Genomic DNA, 22,670 nt, shown 5'->3' on the forward strand with positions numbered 1-22,670 from the left:
GACTTGTCATATGAATGGCTCCTTCTCTATCTTGGAGATGGGGTCGTTAAAACCTGTTTCCAGGGATAATTATTTACCTTCCCCCTGGGGAAAAATGGTCTGTTCCAAGCTCAGAGTGGCAGTTGCTTGACCCGCCTACCACAGAAAGGGAGGGGAGAGTAAACACAACCCTATAAGCTGGGGGAGGGGAACACTCACAGCCCTCTATGGCGGGGTAGGGGTACACCCACGGCCCTCTATGGCGGGGGAGGGGTACACTCACAGCCCTATATGGTGGGGGAGGGGCCCACTCACAGCCCTATATGGCGGGGGAGGGGTACACTCAGAGCCCTATATGGCGGGGGAGGGGCCCACTCACAGCCCTATATGGCAGGGGAATGAGGGCAAATGGCTGCTACCCGACAAGTCTGCATGTGGCCATGGAGGGAGGTAGCTGTAGGGACGGTGCCGCCTACTCTCAACACGGCTCCATGAATGCCAAGGCCAGGAAGGCCCGTTGGGATCGTACCGTCCACCACCCTCCCCCTTCTCCCCTCCCCCGCACGGCCCAGGCCCTGGGACAGCCCAGGATTCAGTCCTATTTGAGCCAGAGCTGAGTTTCACACAAACCCCCTTGGTCCATGGGGCTGGGAGAGCTGAGCCGTCGGCCGGCAGCTCATCCTGCTCTCGCCTTGGGGAGAGGTTCGAGATGATTCATCGATTTTCGTGGGACCCCCCCGTGCCACACGGGCAGAGAACGGCCCTGAGGGGCGGATCCCCTGGAGCCTCAGCCCAGCTTGAGTGAAAAATTGTCAGGGATGGAAAACACCCCACAACCCTGGGGCAGTTGTCCCCGTGGGTCATTCCCCTCAGTGCTCAAAATGACCACCCTACGTCCTGCCTGAACTTGTCTGGCTTCAACTTCAATGTTGGGTTGGACTAGACTTGTGGCTCGAGGGCTCCACGTGGCCCATCAGGGCTCCATGGATGTATGGTCAGACATTGTGTTTACTGTTCCCCATGTGCCAGGTGGCTTCCCGTGCTGGGCTCCGGGTGACTAATGAACCCGACTAAGTGTGTCCGTGTCTCGGCCTGTCCCACTTGGAGGCTCTGGGCAGAGCCCCCGCCCTGGAGCGAGGGGCTGGAGACCAGAGGTCCGTCTCGGGAGAGGGGAGGCCATGGGGCCCTGAAGGACGAGGGGGTCCCGCTCCTCATGGAAAGGTCATGCCTTGTCAAGACACATGGGCAGGGTGAGCCGGCCGGGTAGGTCACCCCAAGATCGGCGCTATAGGTAAACAAGGACAGCTGGGAGGAAAAATGAGTCTCTGGGACATTGCACAGCGCAGAGTCGTTCAGCTCAGAACCGGCTGTTTGCCCTGCCGGGGAAGAGGGAACCTGGCTTCCTTAGCTCGGGCAGTGACCATTGCGCAGGCCGGCCTGGCGCACCGGGATCCTCCTTGTGTCTGCGACCGTTCCCCTTTGGGGCTTGGGAAACCCTCAGTTCTTACTTCATGAGCCATCAAGTGTACTTGGTAGGAGTGCTCATAGATGGTGTCCAGGAGCATTTGTTTCGGGTGAGAGAGAGGGAATAAAAGGAAAACTGGTAAACTGAGGCACACTGCACCTTTTGGTGGGGGGGAAATGAAATCTTCGTGAGTTGCCAGCGTGTGGGGATTGGCCAGCACGGGGAGAGATTTAGCAGACTTAGCGACTGGCTGCTTATGATGGTCCATGAGGAGATACGATGACGGGAGCACATGGACCTCAGAGACCTCCCGCACCTCCCAGCCATGGGGCGTCTCAGCTGAGCGCTAATGAATGTTTTCTCAGTCACAGTCCCTCAGGGGCTAATTAAGGCCGACTATGCAACCCCCAGGGCCTGGTTGCTGGGTTAGGGTTAGGGTTCATCTTCACACAAGGGCAGCATTTCCTCAGCAGAAGCATGGGGCAGGCGGGTGCCAGGCGTCCTTATCCGAGGTGAGGTTGGGGGTCACAGCAGGGGAGAGGCTGGGATGGCAATGCTGGCTGGAGGGGGGCATGTAGGGGCAGGGCCTGGGACAGATTGAGGAGCAGAACAGCAGGGAAAACCCCCCACATCTTCTGTGTCCCTCTGGAATCTGGCTCTGAACGGAAAGATGTTCCTCACCCAGCCCAGACCTCCATCTGCAGCCTTGTGTGTCACCCTGTCTATCCAGGTGCTTTGATGGTGCCAGAGGAGGACCCCATGCACCGTTGGGTCCCCGCTCAGAGCAAATACAGAAGGTCAGACGTCGACCAGGGCCCTGGCGTGATCTCTGAGAAGCATCTTAGCGTGTTGCAGTTTTAAGATGTTTCCCGCTGTCACCTTGTCACTAGAATCACAGACAGGTAGGATTAGAATGGCCCTCGGTCTATCCAGCTCTCCGAGGCAGGGCTAAATATTATCTTGACTATCCGCGAGATGGCGTTGTCTAGCCTGTTCTTAAAGCTTCCGATGGGTGAAGCTCCCTTCGGCCATTTCTCCCAGCGCTTCCCTAGCCTGGGGGTTGGAAAGTGTCTCCTAACGTCCAACCTGATCCTGCCACCCTGCGATGTGGGAAAGGGGCTGGCTGTATTACAGCCGTATGCTTGTTTATACACGTGGGCCACTCTGTGTTGACCAGCCCCTGCAAAGAAAACACAGAGCCCTGAGATCCAAAGATGCTTTTTCATGCATCTGGCTCCTGATTTTAGGGCTTGGCCAGACCCAAATTGAAAAAAATTCTGGGTTGTTTTCAGGCAAGTCTGAGCATTTCCCATAAAGGTGGCACATGTCACATTTAGTTGAAAAAGACACGTTCCATCTAGGGATGGGAGTTGGGGACCCACCTGGTAGACAATTCTGACTTATGCTGGTGGAAATGAGCTGAGGGAAAGGTTGGGGTGGAAGAGGCAAAACGACGGCCCTTTGCTGGACATCGCAGATTTCTCAGGAATTGCGTGTGTTTGTGTGTGAGTTGAAAGTGGGGTCCGGTGGCCACACGGGGTCAAGAAGAAGTCCCCTCCAGTTTAGAATCCATCCTTGAAGTAAGCCAATGGCACAAGGTGTTAGAACCTGCACATGCAGGTGGGGATCTGACCCCCATGAAATTCCTTCCTGACCCATAGCAGTGAGAGGCTTCACAGCACCCGAGAGCATGAGGTTTAATATCCCTCCCACAACTTCTAATTACACCGATTCTAACTCTGGATATTCCTCTCAGCTTTGGACATGTCCAGTCCCTTGTTTAATCATGATAGGTTTTAGTCTTGACACCATCCTGTGGCAATGAGTTCCCCAGTTCCTGAGTGCCTGGCTACGTCTTTGGCTTACGTCTAATTTCAAGGTGCTGCCCACATGTTGCTGTGCCAGGGGACAGGAAGGACAGAATCTGCCACGGTATTTTCACTCTCCCACTTCCATCGCATCATGATCCCTCTTATGCCTTATACACCACTTATCTCTATGTTCTTTCTCCACAGCACAGTTTTCGTGGAATCCTCCCTGCTCAGTCCACATTTCCTCTGTGTTGTAGTGGGGTGGGCATTGCTGCAGGCAGGACCCAGAGTCAGTCGAAGGGCTGCGAGCAAGTTGCCAAACTGGTGCCAAGTCCCTTCTTCACCGGCTCTTCGATGAACTGAGCAAACCAAGCCCCAATAGCCACCAAGGTAGGTTTTCCAGATGACCTGTATCCCTGCTGTCCTAGCCACAGTGTCTAGCTCCCACTTCCAGCCACTGGCTCAGGTCAGACCCTTCTCTGCTAGTCCCAAGAGCCGCTGAGCAATTTGTTCCCTAGTTGGTCCTTCTAGCCTGGGACCGAGTGGCCCTTTCGCCTTCTCCTTGTTCTACTAACTAGCGACAGCCCCTGGCATCTCTCCCGATCAGGCAGGTTTTCCAGTCCTGCAGGCATTGCCTGAGCACAGAACAACCAGCATTTCCCTTGGCGTGCCTGCAACATTTGGATCTCAGTAGGATAACAGTGACCAGAATCCAGTGTCTTGCTTCAGGAATTCCGCTGCTCATCTGCAGTGGTTCGGACGGAGTATTTGACCTCTCCCATTAGGTCTAGAATGATAAAGTTAGCATTAGGCGGGTGTACAAGTGGTCCAAAGACCACCCTCAAAGAGTAGTGAGCATACTGAGTGTAAATGGAAGCCAGCAAAGTGCAGTGGCTCTGACAAAGTAGTGCTAACCAGGCTGTGGTGGGAACCAGTGCCTCGTGGGGCTGACGGCATGGGTGTGTCCCGCTCTGCTTGGCGCTGGTGAGCTCTCAATCCAGAGCTCTGTGGCCAGTTCTGGGCCACACGCGTGAGACAAGCTGGGGGCAAACCGAAAGTCTGGGGAGGGCAGCAAACGGGAAAGGGTTAGAAATGTTGCCCAAGCAGGGAAGGGGAGACAAACAGGGCCTGTTTGGTGTTGAGAGAAGACGAGAAAGAGGGAAACCCAAGAACAGGGTTCAAAGACGCTAAGGCTGCTGGCTGGCCAGGGCCAGCGTGTCCATCGGGCAGGCAGAGGAACGCCGAACCCAGAGTCTGAGTCACACTGACACACAGTCAAACCAGAGAGACGCTGCATGTTTTTACTTCGATGGTCCATGACCTTGAGCAGAATTAAGCCAAGGCTGGGTTGGCATCTCCATCGTGGAGAGGAAGCTGTTAAACTGTTGCCCAAACTGGACTTGGCTCCCAACGATTGATCAGCGTAATGTGTCAGCACATCCGCTCTCTGCCAACTCCCTTCTCCTCCCTGCTCAGATGCTGTCGCCGCCCCTTGTTATGGACAACACCAACTGGACGTCCATCTCCCAGTTCGTGCTCCTGGGCCTGTCTGAACTCCAGGACCTGCAGCCGCTGATCTTCACAGGGTTCCTGGTCACCTATCTGGTGAACCTAGTTGGCAACTCTATGCTTGTGGGGCTGGTGTGGACCGACCCCCAGCTCCAAATCCCCATGTATTTCCTCCTCAGCCAACTTTCCATGGTGGACATGGGCATGGTCTCCATCATCCTGCCCCAGGCCATGGTGCACACCCTGAGCCAGCACCAGGCTATCCCTTTCATCAGCTGCATGACCCAACTCTTCATCTACGTGGTAATTGGCAACATGGATGGCTACCTGCTGGCTGCCATGGCCTACGACCGCTATGTGGCCGTGTGCGACCCACTGCGCTACACCGCCGTGGTGACACGGTCTCTCTGCCTCAAGATGACGGCTGCTTCATTGGCCGTGGTGATCCCACACTCCCTGCTGCACACCGTCATGGCTGCCCAGCTGCGTTACTGCGGCAACCGCCTGCAACATTTCTTCTGTCACATGCAATCTCTGATGAGTCTCTCCTGCACCCGTTCCTTCACCAAGGAGATGGTGATCTACAACGAGGCTGCATTGGTGGTGGGGGCCCCTTTTGCCATCATCCTGGCTTCCTACGCCCGCATCGGGGTGGCCGTGGCCCGTCTGCGCTCTGCCCAAGCCCTGCGCAAGGCCCTGTCCACCTGCGGCTCCCACCTGACAGTAGTGACGCTTACATACGGCAGCGTAGCCTGGCTCTACTTCCGCCCAGACTCCGGCAACACCCCAGGGCAAAAACAGCAAGTGACCTTCTTCTACACCTCGGTTGTGCCCACCCTGAACCCCCTCATCTACAGCCTAAGGAACAAGGACGTGGCTGCAGCTCTGAGGAGGGCCAAGAGGAAGGTTCTGACTTGGAGCAAGTGAGTCCAGCCCCAGGCTCCAACGCGGCACTGGGCATGGACTTTCTACCTGAGAGGTGTCTAGGGCACCTTCCCACTTACGTCCTCCAGAACACCTGGTTTCTTTTCCTCTCAGACATGAGGCTGGTGGAACAAACACATATGTAGGGTCACACTCAACTACACACACAGAAGTACACGCAGCCCAAGTCTTTCAATGGAAAAGGATGTCCACTAGGGTGTGTTCTCAAGCGCATGGCCACATGGCATCAGCCCCAAAGCCTATTGAATAAATGTTCTAAGTACCCATTAGTCCAAAGACTCAACAATTTGAACATAAGAGCGGCTAAACTGGGCCAGTCCAATAGTCCATTCTAGACAGGATCCAACAGCAGCCAAAGCCAGGTGCCCCAGGGGGAATGAACAGAACAGGGAATCAACAAGTGGACCATCACCTGTTGCCTGTTCCCAGCATCCAGAAAACAGAGGTTAGTGACCCAATCCCTACCAATCCAGGCTAAGGAACACTGAATTAACCTGTCCTCCGTGAACATATCTAGTTTGTGAACCATGTAATAATCTGGACCTTCAGAGCATCATGTGGCAAGGAGTTCCACAGACTGACTGTGCATTGGGCGAAGAAATACTGCCTTCTGTGTGTTTTAAATGTGCTGCCTATTCATTTTGGTGGGTCACCCTTAATTCTTGAGTCACAAGAAGGAATAAACATTTTCTTATGTACTTTCTCCACCCTTGTCATGTTATTAGAAACCTCTACCATATCCCCCAAGATGTCTCTGTTCCAAACTGAAAAGTCCCAGTCTTAATAAATCTGTCCTTATATGGAAGTTGTTCCAGGCCCCCTAGACTGGCCAAAGAATTAAGTCTGGGTCTGGGCGTGATGGGAATAGGGGGGCATGTACTTGCCAGTTGGGCAGTTGGGCAGACCCCTCCCGTAGGGTTGCCAGGTGTCCAGTTTTTAACCGAACAGTCCAGTATTTGAGCTTTCTGTTCAGGAAAAAAACTGAGAAACTTTAATTGAGAAAATAGAACTGTCCAGTGTTTTCTCAATCAGATATAATGTAGATTGTGATATAATGTCTAGTGTGTCCAGTATGTTTGTGGAAACCATCTGGCAACCCTCCCCACCAGTGAAAATGGGACCTTCCAAAGTGGCAGTTAGGGCAGTTGGTCAGATCTCTCCCCACCAGTGAAAATGGGACCTTCCAAAGTGGCAGTTAGGGCTCTTGGCCAGACCTTTTCCAGGCAGAATGGGATCTTCCCAGGATGCAGTTGAGCAGGCTCCTTGCACTGTAAAATGGACCTTGCAAAGTGGCAGTTATGAACTTTGACATTTCATCTCCCTTCTCCTGTTCCCTCCCCTCACCCAGTGAAATGGTTCCTCCCAACAGTGGGGTACATTAGGGCGTCTCTGCCCACGGAAGAGTCCATTTACAGACAGGGATTAAATTATCTGGGCATGTCCATTAGATGCATTTTTCTCTCTCCGGAAATATATGATAAAAACTCCCGCGGGCCTGCCGTGTGATTGGCTCCTTGTGACAGGGCGGTGCCCTGCACTGGCCCTTTAAGGGGCTGAGCGTGGCGTCCCAGGGAAGACCAGCTGAGGCAGCTAATGAGGGCCCAGCTGGAGGCTATAATGAGGGGCTCCTGGAGGAAGGGAGGAGACTTGCCTGCTGCTCTGGAGGGAGGGTGGTGGAGACCTGACTGCCGGGGAAGCAAAAGGCTTCCTGGAATAGGGCAGGGCTGGGGAGGTTCAGGTCGAGCAAGCCCAGGCTGGCTACCAGGCCTGAGGCTCTAGGGGCGGGTCACAAAAGACTGGGCTGCAAGAGGGGGAGGCTGGGGCCAGGGAAGCCCTGAGCCAGGGCTGCAGGAGGCAGCCTGGTAGGCAGCCTGGTAGGCAGAGGTAGCAGGTCCCCACCCTTGGCCAGGGAGGAGTGACCAGAGGGGACTGCAGTCTGCCTGGAGACCGGGGCTAGAGAGTGGGACTGGTAGTGGTAGGGTTGCCAGGTATCCAGTTTTCTACCAGACAGTCTAGTTTTTGGGGCTGTGTCTGGCAAAAAAAATCCAGAGAAGAGCACAAGAATGATTAAAGGTCTAGAGAAAATGAGCTGTGAGGGAAGGCTGAAGGAATTGGGCTTGTTTAGTTTGGAAAAGAGACGACTGAGAGGGGCATGAAAGCTGTTTTCAGGTATCTAAAAGGGTGTCACAAGGAAGAGGGAGAAAACTTGTTCATCTTGGCCTCTGAGGACAGAGCAAGAAGCAGTGGGCTTAAACTGCAGCAAGGGAGGTTGAGGTTGGACATTAGGAAAAAGTTCCTGTCAGGATGGTCAAACACTGGAATAAATTGCCCAGGGAGGTTGTGGAATCTCTATCTCTGGAGATAGTTAAGAGTAGTGTAACCACCCTTTTTCCTCCCCGGGTTACTGGGGAGCAGGTCACACTCACAGGTGTGCCTGGGCATCTGGTGTTTTAACCCAAAAGAGATCCTGAGCACCCCAGTGTTGATGGTGTTTAGCTGGGGAAAGCCCTATCCACCCCCTTGCTGGCAATGAATGTAAAATGGTGGTACCTCCATCTGGCTGGCCTTGTACACTCACTGGTGCCTTGAGAGCCTCCAGGAATATCCTCATTCCAACATAAAGCTGGATCTAATTCCAGAACAACTACAAATCATATACATCTAATAGAACACTTTAAAATAAACCATCTTTACTTAACTCAACAGGGATTAACAGATTAGCAAGGAATAGCATTAACAAAACACATAACAATGACTGTAGCTTATATAGCTAGACAACAGTGACCCCACCCCAGAGTGTGCACACCCTTAGACTCAGTCCCAGACACTTGCTTGCGTTGGCGCTGATGTTGCCGCTGTAGTGAGGATTTGGTCCAGGCTAAACAGCAGCTCTGTCCCAGGCAGCACTCTGCCAGCAAGGCCCAAACTTACTGCCTCCTGCTGTGCCTATAGGAAGCAGCCTGCTAACTCCCAGTTCCAACAGGCATGTAGTAGCTGCATCCAACAGCCCCTGCATTGGGTCAATGTCCTTGGCAGCAGCCTGGATCCGCCTCTGGTTCCAAACTCCAAGGCAGAGTCCCAGACTGCTCGGCCTCTTCTTCAAGCACATGGAGAGAGCCTCCTCTCTCTCACAAGAGTCCCTCCTCCCTCTTTTGTTCCAAGGGCTCATGGGAATTGTAGTCTGGATTGTAGCACACAGGGTCTTTTTAGAATGAAACAGAGGCCCCTTTAGTAAGGGAACTACAGTAGGTTAGTTAAATGTCTGTCAGGGATGGTCTAGACAGTACTGAGTCCTGCCATGAGGGCAGAGGATTGGACTCGATGACCTCTCGAGGTCCCTTCCAGTCCTAGTATTCTCTGAGTCACACAGAACCTCTTGGTCTGTGGGGCTGGGAGAGCTGAGCCGTCGGCCACCAGCACATCTTGCTCTCGCCTTCCTGTCACTCGGGGATTGGGGAGAATCTTGACATTTTAGTGGGACCTCTGTGCCACACGGGCACAGAACAGCCCTGAGGGGCGCATCTGCTGGAGCTGCAGCCCAGCTTGAGTGAAAAATTGTCAGGGATGGAAAATGCACCACAACCCTGGGGTAGTTGTCCCCAAGGGTCATTCCCCTCCGTGCTGAAAATGGCTGCCCTACGTCCCGCCTGAATTTGTCTGGCTTCAATGTCAGCGTTGGGTCAGACTAGACTTGTGGCTCGCCAGCTGCACATTGGCCATCAGGGCTCCGTGGGTGTACGGTCAGACATTTACTGTGTTTACTGCTCCCCACGTATCGGGTTCCGCTGGTTTCTGTCCACGTAGGGGTTTATTCCTATTGGGCTAGGGGACATGGAGGGAGGTGAATGCCACTCGAACACAACGCTGCTTGTTCTTCAGTAAAAGATGAACATCAGGGCTCAGCATGTGTCTAAACAGAAGGGGTTCGGCATGGGGCTTGACTTTGAACCCTGGCCTTTCCCTGCAGGGTAGATGTTCCATAAGGGACCGGTTGAAAGTCAACTCAGGTCAAGTTGGCGCCTAGCTCAGTAGTTTTCAATCTATTGTCGGTGGACCCCTGGTGATCTTAGGTCTAAGATGTTCAGTGCGGTGTGCACCTCCATTCAAAATATTTAGGGGCCACCGACAGTTCAAACCCACTGGCCTCGACAGATTATGCCTGGTCCAACAACTCATGGATCGACACTCTCAAAGAGGGATCTTATGCAAGACCCCCAACCTGAGAACCTGGCTGGAAGGCGCAGGTGGGGTCAGTCAGTTCTGGAAGGAAGATGGTGCCTGAAAATGGAGTTTCACGGCAGCTGGGCTGGGGGCAGGCTGACATAATTGTCTACGAGAACTTCCTCCCTCCTGGGGACGTGGAGGGCTTCCCATGGTGGGATCCGGGTGACTGAGTGTGTCCGTCTCTCGGTCTGTCCCACTGGGAGGTGCTGGGCAGAGCCCCTGGCCTGGAGCAAGAGGACTGGAGACCAGAGGTTCATGAGAGATTTAGCAGACTTGGCGACCGGCTGCTTATTATGGTCCACGAGGAGACACGATGATGGGAGCCCATGGACCTCAGAGACCCCCCGCGCCTCCCAGCCGTGGGGCGTCTCAGCTGAGCGCTAATGAATGTTTTCTCAGTCACAGTCCGTCGGGGCCAATTAAGGCCGACTCTGCCGCCCCTGGGGCCTGGTTGCTGGGGTTCATCTTCACACAAGGGCAGCATTTCCTCAGCAGAGGCATGGGGCAGGCGAGTGCCAGGCGTCCTTGTCCGAGGTGAGGCTGGGGGTCAGTGTGCGTGTCAGGGGCATGGCAGGGGGCAGGCTGGGACGGCAATGCCGGCTGGAGGGGGTCATGTAGGTGCAGAGTCCGGAACGGATTGGGGAGCAGGACAGCAGGTAAAACCCCCCATGTCTTCTCTGTCCCTCTCGAATCTGGCTCTGAACGGAAAGATGTTCCTCACCCAGCCCAGCCCTCCATCTGCAGCCTTGTGTGTCACCCCGTCTATCCAGGTGCTTTGACGGTGCCCAGGGAAGGACCCCATGCGCCGGTGGGTCCCGGCTCAGACCAAATTTGGAAGGTCAGACCTAGACCAAGGCCCTGGCATGATCTCTGGGAAGCCTCTTAGCGTGTTACAGTTTTAAGATGTTTCCTGCTGTCACCTTGTCACTAGAATCACAGACTGGTAGGACTGGAATGGCCCTCGGTCTGTCCTGCTCCCCAAGACACAGCTAAATATTAACTAGACCATCCCTGAGAGGGGGTTTTCTAACCTGTTCTTAAAGCTTCCGATGGGTGAGTTTCCTCCAAAACTCCCCTCGGCCATTTCTCCCAGCGCTTCCCTAGCCTGAGGGTTGGAAAGTGTCTCCTAACGTCCAACCTGAACGTGCCTCCCTGCGACGTGAGAAAGGGGCCAGCTGTATTAGAGAGGTGTGCTCATTTATACACGTGGGCCACTCTGTGGTGAACAGACCCTGCAAAGAAAACACAGAGCCCTGAGATCCAAAGATGCTTTTTCATGTGTCTGGCCCCTGGTTTTAGGGCTTGGCTGGACCCAAAATGAGAAAAATGCCAAGTTGTTTTGAGGCAAGCCTGAGCATTTCCCACAAAGGTGGCACATTGTCCGGTAGACAATTCTGACTTATGCAGGTAGAAATGTGCTGAGGGAAAGGTTGGGGTGGAAGAGGCAAAACGACGGCCCTTTGCTGGACATCGCAGATTTCTCAGGAATTGTGTGTTTGTGTGTGAGTTGAAAGTGGGGTCTGGTGGCCAGACGGGGTCGAGAAGAACACCCCCTCCTCCCATACAGAATCCACCCTTGAAATAAGCAAACGCCACAAGGTGTAAGAACCTGCACAAGCAGGCGGGGATCTGCCCCCCATGAAATTCCTTCCTGACCCATAGCAGTGGGAGACTTCACAACACCCGAGAGCATGAGGTTTAATACCCCTTCCACAACTTTTAATTACACTCATTATAACTCTGGATATTCCTCTCAGCTTTGGAAATGTCGAGGCCCTCATTTCATTTTGATAAGTTTTAGCCTTGACACCATCCTGTGGCAATGAGTTCCCCAGTTCCTGAGTGCATGTCTTTGGTCCATTTTTGAATGGCCCACTCTAATTTCATGGGCTGCCCATGTGTTGCTGTGCCAGGGGTCAGGGAGGACAGAATGGCCAGAGCTCTTTTCTCTCCCATTTCCGTCGCATCGTGATCCCCCTTATGCCTTATACACCTCCCTTCTCTCTGTCCTCTCTCCACAGGGAAGTTTTTGTGGAGTCCGACTCCCTGCTCAGTCCACATTTCCTCTGTGTTGTAGGGGGGTGGGCAGAGCTGCAGGCAGGACCCAGATGTGGACAAATGGCTGCGAGTGAGTTGCCAAACTGGTGCCCAGTCCACTCTTCACTGGCTTTTCAACGAACTGAGCAAATGGAGTCCCACTAGCCCGCAAGGTAGGTTTTCCAGATGTCTACAGCCTCCTGTCACAGTTGTTGAGTCTAGTTGCCACTTCCAGCCACTGGCTCACTTGAGACCCTTCTCTGCTAGACCCAAGAGCCGCTGAGCAATTTCTTCCCCAGTTGGTCCTTCTAGCCTGGGACCGAGTGGCCCTTTCACCTTCTCCTTGTTCCACCAACTAGCGAGAGCCCCTGGCATCTCTCCCGATCAGGCAGGTTTTCCAGACCTGCAGGCATTGCGGGGGCTCTGCTCTGAGCCCTCCCCACTTCACCAACTCCCTCCCCAGTGCCGGTTCGGCTGTTTCCCAAGGGGATGGTTATTTTAGAACCTTCCTCCCATCTCGTCTTGGACTCCGTGGGTGACCTTTTCATCCCTTCATGGGCCTTGCTGTTGTTAACCTGCATTTCCCTTGGCGGGCCTGTAATACTTGGAGCTCAGTATGACAAGAGTGACTGGAATTCAGTGTCATGCTTCAGGGATTCAGCTGGGCATCGGCAGTGGTCAGGAAGGAAAACTCTCCCTCCCTTCCCATTAAGTGCGTGTCGAAGTGGTGAAAAGTCCATCCCCAAAGAGGAGTGACCATGCTGAATGTGAATGGGAGCCAGTAAAGTGAAGCAGCTCTGACCATCCTGTGCTACCAGGCAGGGGCAAGAACCGGCACGTCGTGGGGCTGACGCAGGAGGGGGGAAACTCTCCATCCCATCCGATTATGTGACACGGGAAGGGGGTGTCCCGCTCTGCTGAGCACTGGTTAGCTCTCATCCGGAGTTCTGTGGCCACTTCTGGGCTACAAGCTGTGGGCAAATCGGAGGGTCTAGGGAGAGCAGCAAACGGGAAAAGGGTTAGAAATGCTGCCCTAGGAGGGACAGGGAGACAAACGGGGTCTGTCTGGCCCTGACAAAACCTGATAACAGGTTTCAAAGAGGCTAAGGCTTCTTACCCCAAACGGGAGTATTGTGTCCAGTTCTGGGCCCCCCACTACAGAAAGGACGTGGGCACACTGGAGAGGGTCCAGCGGGGTGACCGAAATGCTGAGGGGGCTGGAGCACATGAGCTATGAGGAGAGGCTGAGGGAGTTGGGTTTGTTTAGTCTGCAGAAGAGAAGAGTGAGGGGGGGTTTGAGAGCAGCCTTCAACTTCCTGAAGGGAGGTTCCAAAGAGGCTGGAGAGAGGCTGTTCTCAGTAGTGACAGATGGCAGAACAAGGAGCAATGGGCTCAAGTTGTGGTGGGAGGGTGGATATTAGGAAAAACTCTTTCCCTAGGAGGGTGGTGAAGCACTGGAATGGGTTGCCTAGGGAGGCAGTGGAGTCTCCATCCCTACAGGTGTTTAAGTCTCGGCTTGTCCAAGCCCTGGCCGGGTTGATTTAGTTGGGGTTGGTCCTGCCTTGGGCGGGGGGCTGGACTTGATGACCTTCTGAGGTCTCTTCCAGCTCTATGGTTCTATGATTCTATGTCCATCAGGCAGGCAGAGAAACGCTGAACCCAGAGTCTGTGAGTCCCAGCGACACACGGTCAGAGCAGACGGACGCTGCCTGTTTTTACAGCGACGGTCCATGACCCTGAGCAGAACTGAGCCAGGGTTGGTTTGGCGTCTCCGTCGCGGAGAGGAAGCTGTTAAACTGTTGCTCAAACTTGGCTCCCAACGAGCGACTGGCGTAATGTGTCAGCGCGTCCCCTCCCAGCCAACTCTCTTCTCCTCCCCGCTCAGGTGCTGCTGCTGCCCTTCACCATGGATGACGCCAACTGGACGTCTGTCTCTGAGTTCGTACTCCTGGGCCTCTCTGAACTTGAGGCTCTGCAGCCGCTGATCTTCACAGGGTTCCTGGTGACGTATCTTCTGAACCTAGTTGGAAACTCCATGCTTGTGGGGCTGGTGTGGACGGACCCCCAGCTCCACAGCCCCATGTATTTCCTCCTCAGCCAGCTTTCCATGGTGGACATGGGCATGGTCTCCATCATCCTGCCCCAGGCTCTGGTGCACGCCCTGAGCCAGCACCGGGCCATCCCTTTTGTCAGCTGCATGGCCCAGCTCTTCATCTACATGGTGGTTGTTAACATGGAGGGCTACCTGCTGGCTGTCATGGCCTACGACCGCTATGTGGCCGTCTGCGACCCACTGCGCTACTCTGCCGTGGTGACACGGTCCCTGTGCCTCAAGATGGTGGCTGCTTCATTGGCCGTGGTGATCCCGCATGGTCTGCTACACACCATCATGGCTGCCCAGCTGCGTTACTGCGGCAACCGCCTGCAGCATTTCTTGTGTCACATGCAATCTCTGATGAGTCTCTCCTGCACCCGGCCCGTTACTAAGGAGCTGGTGGTCTCCACCGAGGGAGTCTTGGTGGTGGGAGCCCCTTTCGCCTTCATCCTGGCCTCCTACACCCGCATCGGGGTGGCCGTGGCCCGCCTGCGCTCTGCCCAAGCCCTGCGCAAGGCCCTCTCCACCTGCGGCTCCCACCTGACCGTGGTGACTCTTACGTACATCACCGTGGTCTGGCTCTACTACCACACAGACTCCAGCAACACGCCAGGGCAAAAACAGCAAGTGACCTTCTTGTACACCTCGGTGGTGCCCACCCTGAACCCCCTCATCTACAGCCTGAGGAACAAGGACGTGGCTGCCGCCCTGAGGAGGGCAAAGAGGAAGGTCCTGACTTTGGGCACCTGAGTCCAGCCCACGGTTCTATCGTGGCACTGGGTATGGACTTTCCACCTGAGAGATGTCTGGGAAACCTTCCCTCTTATCTGCCCCAGAACACCTAGGCTCTTTTCACCTCATACATGAGGGTGGTGTAATTAATACAAATGTAGGGTCACACCCAGCTACACACACAGAAGTACACGCAGCCCAAGTCTTTCCGTGGAAAATGGGGTCCACTAAGGACATGGCCACACGGCATCAGCCCCAAGCCTGTATCATTTAACTTTACATATAACGTTGTTACACATATTTTAGAATGCCACTAATGTCCAGCCGATTATGAGTTTTCAAGTCATTCCGCACAAAGGCTTTGTACAAAGACATCATAGATTTGAATAAAGGATGAACATCAGGCTCAGCCTGCCATGCTGAGCATGTGTGTAGACCGAAGAGGTTTGGCATGGGACTTGACTTTGTACACTGGCCTTTCCCTGCAGACTAGCTGTTCCATAAGGGCTCATTGAAACCAACATAGCCCAAGTTGGCACCTAGATCAGCAGTTTTCAATCTCGTTAGTGGACCCCTGGTGACCTGCAGACTAGGTCTAAAATTTTCAGTGGGGTGTCAACTTTCATTCAAATATTTTAGCGTCCACCAACAGTTCAAAACCACTGGCCTAGACTGATGACGCCGGATCCAACAACTCGAATCGGCTCTCTCACTGCGGGAGGGGGGAATCTTAACCAAGTCCCCCGGCCTGAGACCATGGGGCTGGAAGGCGCAGGTGGGGATCAGTCAGTTCTGGGAGGAAGATGGTGGCTGAAAATGGAGTTTCCTGGTGGCTTGGCTGGGGGTTGGGCTGACAGAATGGCCTACGTGACCTTCCTTCCTCTCAGGGGGGCTGAGGGCTTCCCATGCTGGGCTCCAGGTGACTAATGAACCCGACTGAGTGTGTCCGTGTCTCGGCCTGTCCCGCGTGGGGGCGCTGGGCAGAGCCCCCGGCCTGGAGCGAGGGGCTGGAGACCAGAGGTCCGTCTCGGGAGGGGGAGGCCGTGGGGCCCTGAAGGACGAGGGGGTCCGGCTCCGGGTGGGAAGCTCACAGCTTGTCAAGACACATGGGCAGGGTGAGCCGGCCGGGCAGGTCGCCCCAGGGCGGGCACGATGGGTGAGCAGGGACAGCTGGGAGGGGACATGAGTCTCTGGGGCATTGCACCGCGCAGAGTCCTTCCGATCGGCCAATGGGAACCCGTCGCAGGCCAGTGACTGCATGCGCTGGCCGGGCCACGAGACCCCGGATCCGGCTGTTTGCCCTGCCGGGGAAGAGGGAACCTGGCGTCCTTAGCTCGGGCAGTGCCCATTGCGCAGGCCGGCCTGGCGCGCCGGGATCCTCCTTGTGTCTGCGACCGTTCCCCCTTGGGGCCTGAGAAACCCTCAGTTCTTACTTGATCAGCCTTCAGTGCTGTGCATAGGGTCTCTCATAGATGGGGTCCTGGAGTGAGTGGGGGTGATTAAGGGAAAACTGGTAAACTGAGGCACACTGCCCCTTTCGGAGGAGTGGAAGTGGAATGTCTGTGAGTTGCCAGCGTGTGGGGATTGGCCAGCACAGGGGAGAGATTTAGCAGACTTGGCCACTGGCTGTTTGTGATGGTCCAGGAGGAGACACGATGACGGGAGCCCATGGACCTCAGAGACCCCCCGCGCCTCCCAGCCATGGGGCGTCTCAGCTGAGCGCTAATGAATGTTTTCTCAGTCACAGTCCCTGAGGGGCTAATTAAGGCCGACTCTGCCGCCCCCGGGGCCTGGTTGCTGGGGTTCATCTTCACGCAGGGGCGGCCGTTCCTCTGAAGATGTCGGGGGCAGGCGGGTGCCAGGCGTCCTTGTCTGAGGTGAGGCCGGGTGTCTGGGTGTGTGACGGGCCCACAGCAGGGGGGACGCTGGGATGGCAATGCCGGCTGGAGGGGGGCATGTAGGGAACAGGCTCGGGAAGCAGGACAGCAGAGGAAACTCCCCACCCCCGTCTTCTGTGCCCCTCTCTCCCTCTGGCATCTGGCTTTGAGCAGACGTTCCCCACCCGCATTCCCGTCTGAGAGTCCCTCACCCAGCCTGGCCCCCTCCATCTGCAGCCTCAAATGCTCCCCTGTCTAGCCGGATCCTTTGACGGAGCCCAGAGAAGGACCCTGCGCACCGGTGGGTCCCCACTCAGACCAAATTCTGCCTCCACTCTGCGTCCTTCCCACGCATGCGGAGGAGCAGGGACACCCAGCGTCTGTCTCCCTCGTCCCCTTCCCCAGAAGCATCGATTTCTGGAGGAGACCAGTTCTCCCTGGTGCCAGGGCTCAGTCTGGGAGATTGCAGGGGGGACGTGTGTCATGCTCAGCCCACGTTTCCCAGGCCGGTCATGGAGACAAGGGGCCATTTCCCGCGCCAGCCTCCATCAACCGTGTTGAATTCAGGGGAATTCTCTTGGGGGCCCTTCGCAGTCACTGCAAAGGCTCCGAGCTACTTCACCCTGGGCTGACATGGACGCTTTCCAAGGGGGCAGGCGGGATGGGCCGTGATGTGGCTGCAGGTGGAACCAGACAAAATCAGCCTGGATGCAAGGGGTGAGGTGAAGCCTGTTGAATCCACCCATTGCTGACAGATTTGTGGCCGTGGCCTGTTCGGAGCTTGATCGTTTTGAGGGACAGACCTGAGCAGGGCCCTGGCTTGGTCTCTAGGAGCCGCTTAGCGTGTTGCTGTTCTAAGATGTTTCCTGCTGTCACCTCACGAGTAGAATCAGAGATGGTCGGCCTGGCCCTCGGGCTATCCCGCTCCCCAAGGCAGGGCCAGCTACTATCTAGACCAGGGCTATTCAACACGTGGGTGGGAGTCAAACCAAAAAAGTAACCAATAGAATGGCCTTCTGTTGCTATGAGTTTTAGTCGCTAAATTCCTGGACTGTCATTTCTCAATCAAAGTGCTGTCATATGGCTGGAAATCGGGTAAATGTTGCATTTTATTAATATCAGCAGAACCGACTTAAATGCGGCCTGCGTGTTGCGAAGTCCTGCCTTCAACTTTGTATTCATGCCCGGCAGTGTGCAAGAAGCGATTTGCATATATTTGCATGTATATGCATCCACGCTTGACTTAAGTATCAGAGGGGTAGCCGTGTTAGTCTGTCTTACCTGTTCTTAAAGCCTCCGATGGGTGAGTTTCCCCCAAACTCCCTCGGCCGTTTGTCCCAGCATCTCTCTAGCCTGACAGTTGCAAAGTGTCTCCTAAGGTCTATCCTGAACCTGCCTCCCTGCAGTGTGAGAAAGGGGCTGGCTGGAGGGAGTGGAAGTTTGTTGAGGGAAAGGTTGGGTTGGAGGAGGCAAAATTGTGGCCCCCGGTTGGACACGGAAGATTTCTCATGAACGACGTGCGAGTGTTCCTATGTCAGTTAAAAGGGGTCAGAGGGTGGTGTAAAATGGCCAGGCTGAGTCTACGCAAAACCCCTCCCGTTCAGAATCCATCTCTCCCTTTTTCAATGTCCCACTGTAATTTCATGGGCTGCCCCCTTGTTGCTGCGCCAGATGACAGAGCGGACAGAATCCCCTGAGCTCTTTTCTCTCTCCCATTTTCATGGCATCCTGCTCCCTCTTACACGTTATACCCCACTCCTCTCTTCCAATCCCCACAGGAGAGCTTTCCGGAGTCCGACCTGTTGCTGAACCCATGCCCAGGCCCCATTTCCTGGGTGGCATTGGGAGGGGCAAAGCTACAGGCAGGATTCAGATGTGGACCAAAGGCTGCGAGCGAGTCTCCAAATTGATGACAAGTCCCCTCTAACCCGGCTCCTGGATGAACTGAGCAAACTGAGCCCCACTAGCTCCCAAGGTAGGTTTCCCAGACGGGTGCGTCCCTGCTGTCACAGCCGCTGTCTCTAGCAGCCTCTTCCAGCCAGTGGCTCGGGTCAGACCCTTCTCTGCTGGACCCAAGGGCCGCTGAGCAATTTGTTCCCCAGTCGGTCCTTCTAGACTGAGTCCGAGTGGCCCTTTCGCCTTCTCCTTGTTCCACTAACTAGAGAGAGTCCCTGGCATCTCTCCTGATCTGGCCAGTTCTTCTCTGAACTCTCTCCGCTTTACCAATCCCCTCCCCAATGCTGGTTCGGCTGTTTCGCAAGGGGGTGGCTATTTCACTGTGTCCCTCTCATCTCGCCTTGTACTCCATTGGTGAAGTTGTATTCCCAAATGGGCCATGCTGAGAACAGAACAACCTGCATTTCCCTTGGCGTGCCTGCCACGTCTGGAGCTCAGTATGGGTATGTCTACACTACCTCCCTAGTGCGAACTAGGGTGGCTAATTGAGGCATTCGAACTTGCAAATGAAGCCCGCGATTTAACTATCCCGGGCTTTATTTGCATGTTCCTGTGTGCTGCCATTTTTAAAGTGCCCCGTAGTTCGAACTACCTGCCCGCGGCTATACGCGGCACGGACGAGGTAGTCCAAATTAAAGCTCCTAATTCGAACTATCATTATTCCTTCTGTAAGGAGCTTTAACGGTAGCTTGAATTAGGAGCTTTAATTCAAACTATCTAGCCCATGTTGCGTGTAGCTGCGGGCAGGTAGTTCAAATTACAGGACATTTAAAAATGGCAGTGCCCGGGAACATGCAAATAAAGCCTGGGATATTTAAATCCTGGGCTTCATTTGCAAGTTCGAATGCCTGCATTAGCCACCCTAGTGCGAACTAGGCTGGCAGTGTAGGCATACCCTATGATAACAATGACTAGAATCCAGTGTCTTGTTTCAGGGATTCAGCTGGGCACCTGCACTGGTCAGGAAGGAATATTTGACCCTTTCCATTTGGTCTAGCTGAAGTTACTGTTAGGCGGGTGTCCAAGTGGTGATAAAACCATCCCCAAAGAGTAGTGACCATGCTGAGTGTGAATGGGAGCCAGCAAAGTGAAGCATCTCTGATAATCCTGCGCTAACAGGATGGGGCAGGAACCAACACGCCATGGGGCAGACACAGGAGGGGGGTGTCCTGCTCTACTGGGCACTGGTGAGCTCTCGACCGGAGCTCTGTGGCCACTTCTGGGCCACACGCGTTAGACAACCTGGGGGCTAATCGGAGAGAGTCCGGGCAGAGCAGCAAACGGGAAAGGGTTAAAAATGCTGCCCTAGCAGGGAAGGGGAGACAAACGGGGCCTGTTTGGCGTTGAGAGAAGGAGAGAAAGGGGGAAACCAGAGAAAAGGCTTCACGGACGCTGAGGCTACTGGCTGGCCAGGGCAGAGGAGCACGGAGCCCAGAGTCTGAGAGTCCCAGCGACACACGGTCAGAGCAGACGGACGCTGCCTGTTTTTACAGTGACGGTCCGTGACCAGGAGTAGAACTGAGCCAAGTTTGGGTTGGCGCCTCCACTGCGGGGCAGTTTAAATGGAGATGGAGCTTCTAAACTGTTGCCCAACGGGACTTGGCTCCCAACAGGTGACTGGGATCACGTGTCAGTGCATCACCTCGGCTACGGCTACATTGCAGAGTGTTTGCACAAAAACTCACGGAGCATCCACACTGCGAGTGGGTTTTTGTGCAAGAAAAAGTGCAGTAGATCATCAGACGACAGGGCTTTTTGTGCAGGGGTAATTCCTATTTCTACAAAGAATAAGCCTGTTTGCTCAAGCGTTCTTGTGCAAAAAGGCGCGTGTGGACCGACAACAGGGGTTTCCAGCGCAAGAGCGTCCATGGCCGTGTGAACGTGCCCTTGCACACTGACCCCGCTTACACACAAGAACTTTTTGCGGGAGATCTCTTCTGCCAAATGTTCTTGTGCAAGAAGCCTGCAGTGTAGACTTGGCCTCTGCTGCCAACTCCCTGCTCCTCCCCGCTCAGGTGCTGCCGCCGCCCCTCGCCATGGCCGAGGCCAACTGGACGTCCGTCTCCGAGTTCGTGCTCCTGGGCCTGTCCGAACGCCAGGACCTGCAGCCGCTGATCTTTGGGGGGTTGTTGGTCACCTATCTGCTGAACTTAGCTGGCAACTCCGTGCTGCTGGTGTTGATATGGTCTGACCCCCAGCTCGCCAGCCCCATGTATTTCTTCCTCAGCCAGCTGGCCATGGTGGACATGGTCCTCACCTCCATCACCCTGCCCCAGGCTCTGGTGCAGGCCCAGACCCACCGTCGGACTGTCCCGTTTGCCAGCTGCATGGCCCAGATCTTCTTCTTCCTGGCTGTGGACACCATGGAGATCTACCTGCTGGCTGCCATGGCCTACGACCGCTATGTGGCCGTCTGCGACCCGCTGCGCTACACTGCCACGGTGACGCGGTCCCTGTGCCTCAAGATGGTGGCTGCCTCCTGGGCCGTGGTGATCCCGCACGCCCTGCTGCACGCCGTCATGACCGCCCGGTTGCGTTACTGCGGCAACTTCGTGCAGCAATTCTTCTGCGACGTGCCGCCCCTGCTGCGCCTCTCCTGCACCCGGCCTGTTGCCAGCGAGCTGGTGATCTCCACCCAGGGCGTCTTCGTAGTGGTGGCTCCTTTCGTCTTCATCCTGGCCTCCTACGTCCGCATCGGGGTGGCCGTGGCCCGCCTGCGCTCTGCCCAAGCCCTGCGCAAGGCCCTCTCCACCTGCGGCTCCCACCTGGCCGTGGTGTTGCTCTTGTACAGCACCGTGACCTGGCTCTACTTCCGCCCGGCCTCCAGCCACGCCTTGGGACATGACTGGGAGGTGGCCGTCTTCTACACCGTCGTGGTGCCTGCCCTAAACCCTGTCATCTACAGCCTGAGGAACAAGGACGTGGCCTCGGCCCTGAGGAGGACAGGGAGGAAGGTCCTGGCTCGGGGCGCGTGAGTCCAGCCCATGGCTCCATCGCTGCACCGGGCACGGACTTTCCACCCAAGATGTCTCTGGGGAAATGTCTCCTTTAGCTCCATCAGGACACCCAGGTTCTTTTCTCCTCAGACACGAGGCTGCTGGAACTAACACGTGAGCAATACAGCTGGAACACTCCCAACTGCATGTGCACACATGCACGCGCACACACACACACACACACACACACACACACACACACGCACACATGACCGCAAAGCCCATGTCGTCCCAGTGAATGGGGAGACCGCTCAGGAATGCTTTCCAAGGCACGGACACACCAGATCAGCCCCGAGGCCTGTTGTAGTCACGTATATTGTATCTATGGGCCTCAAACATGCATCAGTGGGAGTGAAGCATGTGAACCCAAGAGCAGCCACATTGGGTGAGCCCTGGATCCTCTTCCAACCGTGGCCGGTGCCACGTGTCCCAGATGCAATGAAGGGAACAGGGAATCGTCCATTAGTTGCTCATTCCCAGCTTGTGCAAACAGAGGCGAGTGACACCATTCCTGTTATAATCCTGGCCTTTGTAATATCCTGTGTCAAGGAGTTCCGCAGGTTGACTGTGCATTGTGTGGAAAAAATACTTCCTTGTGTTTACTTTAAGCCTGCTGCCTATTCATTTCTACAGCTGGCCCCTAGTTCTTGTGTGGCGAGGAATAAATAGCACTTCCTTTTTTACTTTCTCTGCACCTTTCATTATGGTATAGAGCTTCATCATATCCCCTCTGTGCCGCAGTGGGGGGCTGTACACTCTTGTGGCCTTGGGTCCACTCTGGTTGGGCAGTCACTGGGTGCTATGTTGTGCTGTGGGTGACCCCTACTGGCCTATGCCGCTCTGCAGAGGCTGTGTGTGTGTGTGTGTGTGTGTGTGTGTGTGTGTGTGTGTGTGTGTGCGCTGCCCAGCAAGGGGTGGTTCCCGAGGGCAGGCACGGAGGCCATGGCCCGGCAACGTCTCCCCTGGCCAGGAGAAGGAGCTTGAACAAAGAAAGGGGGGGTGCAAAAGAGACTTTCCATGGTGGCCGTTACAAACGTGGACATT

General features: G+C 55.1%; 3 protein-coding genes across 3 annotated transcripts; all 3 read left to right on the forward strand.

Annotated features, from left to right (window-relative positions):
- The first annotated feature begins 4,752 nt into the window (after positions 1-4,752).
- Positions 4,753-5,691, forward strand: LOC102462053 (olfactory receptor 1L1-like). Its single transcript, XM_006111664.3, has one exon. The coding sequence runs from the start codon at positions 4,753-4,755 to the stop codon at positions 5,689-5,691; it is 939 nt and encodes a 312-aa protein (XP_006111726.3).
- A 7,831-nt stretch (positions 5,692-13,522) lies between these two features.
- On the forward strand, positions 13,523-15,191 carry LOC102462300 (olfactory receptor 1Q1-like). The gene has a single exon (XM_075914965.2). The coding sequence runs from the start codon at positions 13,877-13,879 to the stop codon at positions 14,813-14,815; it is 939 nt and encodes a 312-aa protein (XP_075771080.2). The 5' UTR covers positions 13,523-13,876; the 3' UTR covers positions 14,816-15,191.
- A 5,127-nt stretch (positions 15,192-20,318) lies between these two features.
- Positions 20,319-21,709, forward strand: LOC142823722 (olfactory receptor 1f45-like). The gene has a single exon (XM_075914963.2). It carries the CDS (start codon positions 20,667-20,669, stop codon positions 21,603-21,605), a length of 939 nt encoding a protein of 312 aa, XP_075771078.2. The 5' UTR covers positions 20,319-20,666; the 3' UTR covers positions 21,606-21,709.
- The last annotated feature ends 961 nt before the right edge of the window (positions 21,710-22,670 follow it).

This window comes from Pelodiscus sinensis, chromosome 18 (assembly GCF_052426305.1).
Source record: "Pelodiscus sinensis isolate ZL-2025 chromosome 18, ASM5242630v1, whole genome shotgun sequence".
Lineage (NCBI taxonomy): Eukaryota > Metazoa > Chordata > Testudines > Trionychidae > Pelodiscus > Pelodiscus sinensis.

Excerpts from the sequence above, each read along its gene's own strand:
- LOC142823722 (XM_075914963.2), top strand. The coding sequence starts at position 20,667 with ATGGCCGAGGCCAACTGGACGTCCGTCTCCGAGTTCGTGCTCCTGGGC.
- LOC102462300 (XM_075914965.2), top strand. The coding sequence starts at position 13,877 with ATGGATGACGCCAACTGGACGTCTGTCTCTGAGTTCGTACTCCTGGGC.
- LOC102462053 (XM_006111664.3), top strand. The coding sequence starts at position 4,753 with ATGGACAACACCAACTGGACGTCCATCTCCCAGTTCGTGCTCCTGGGC.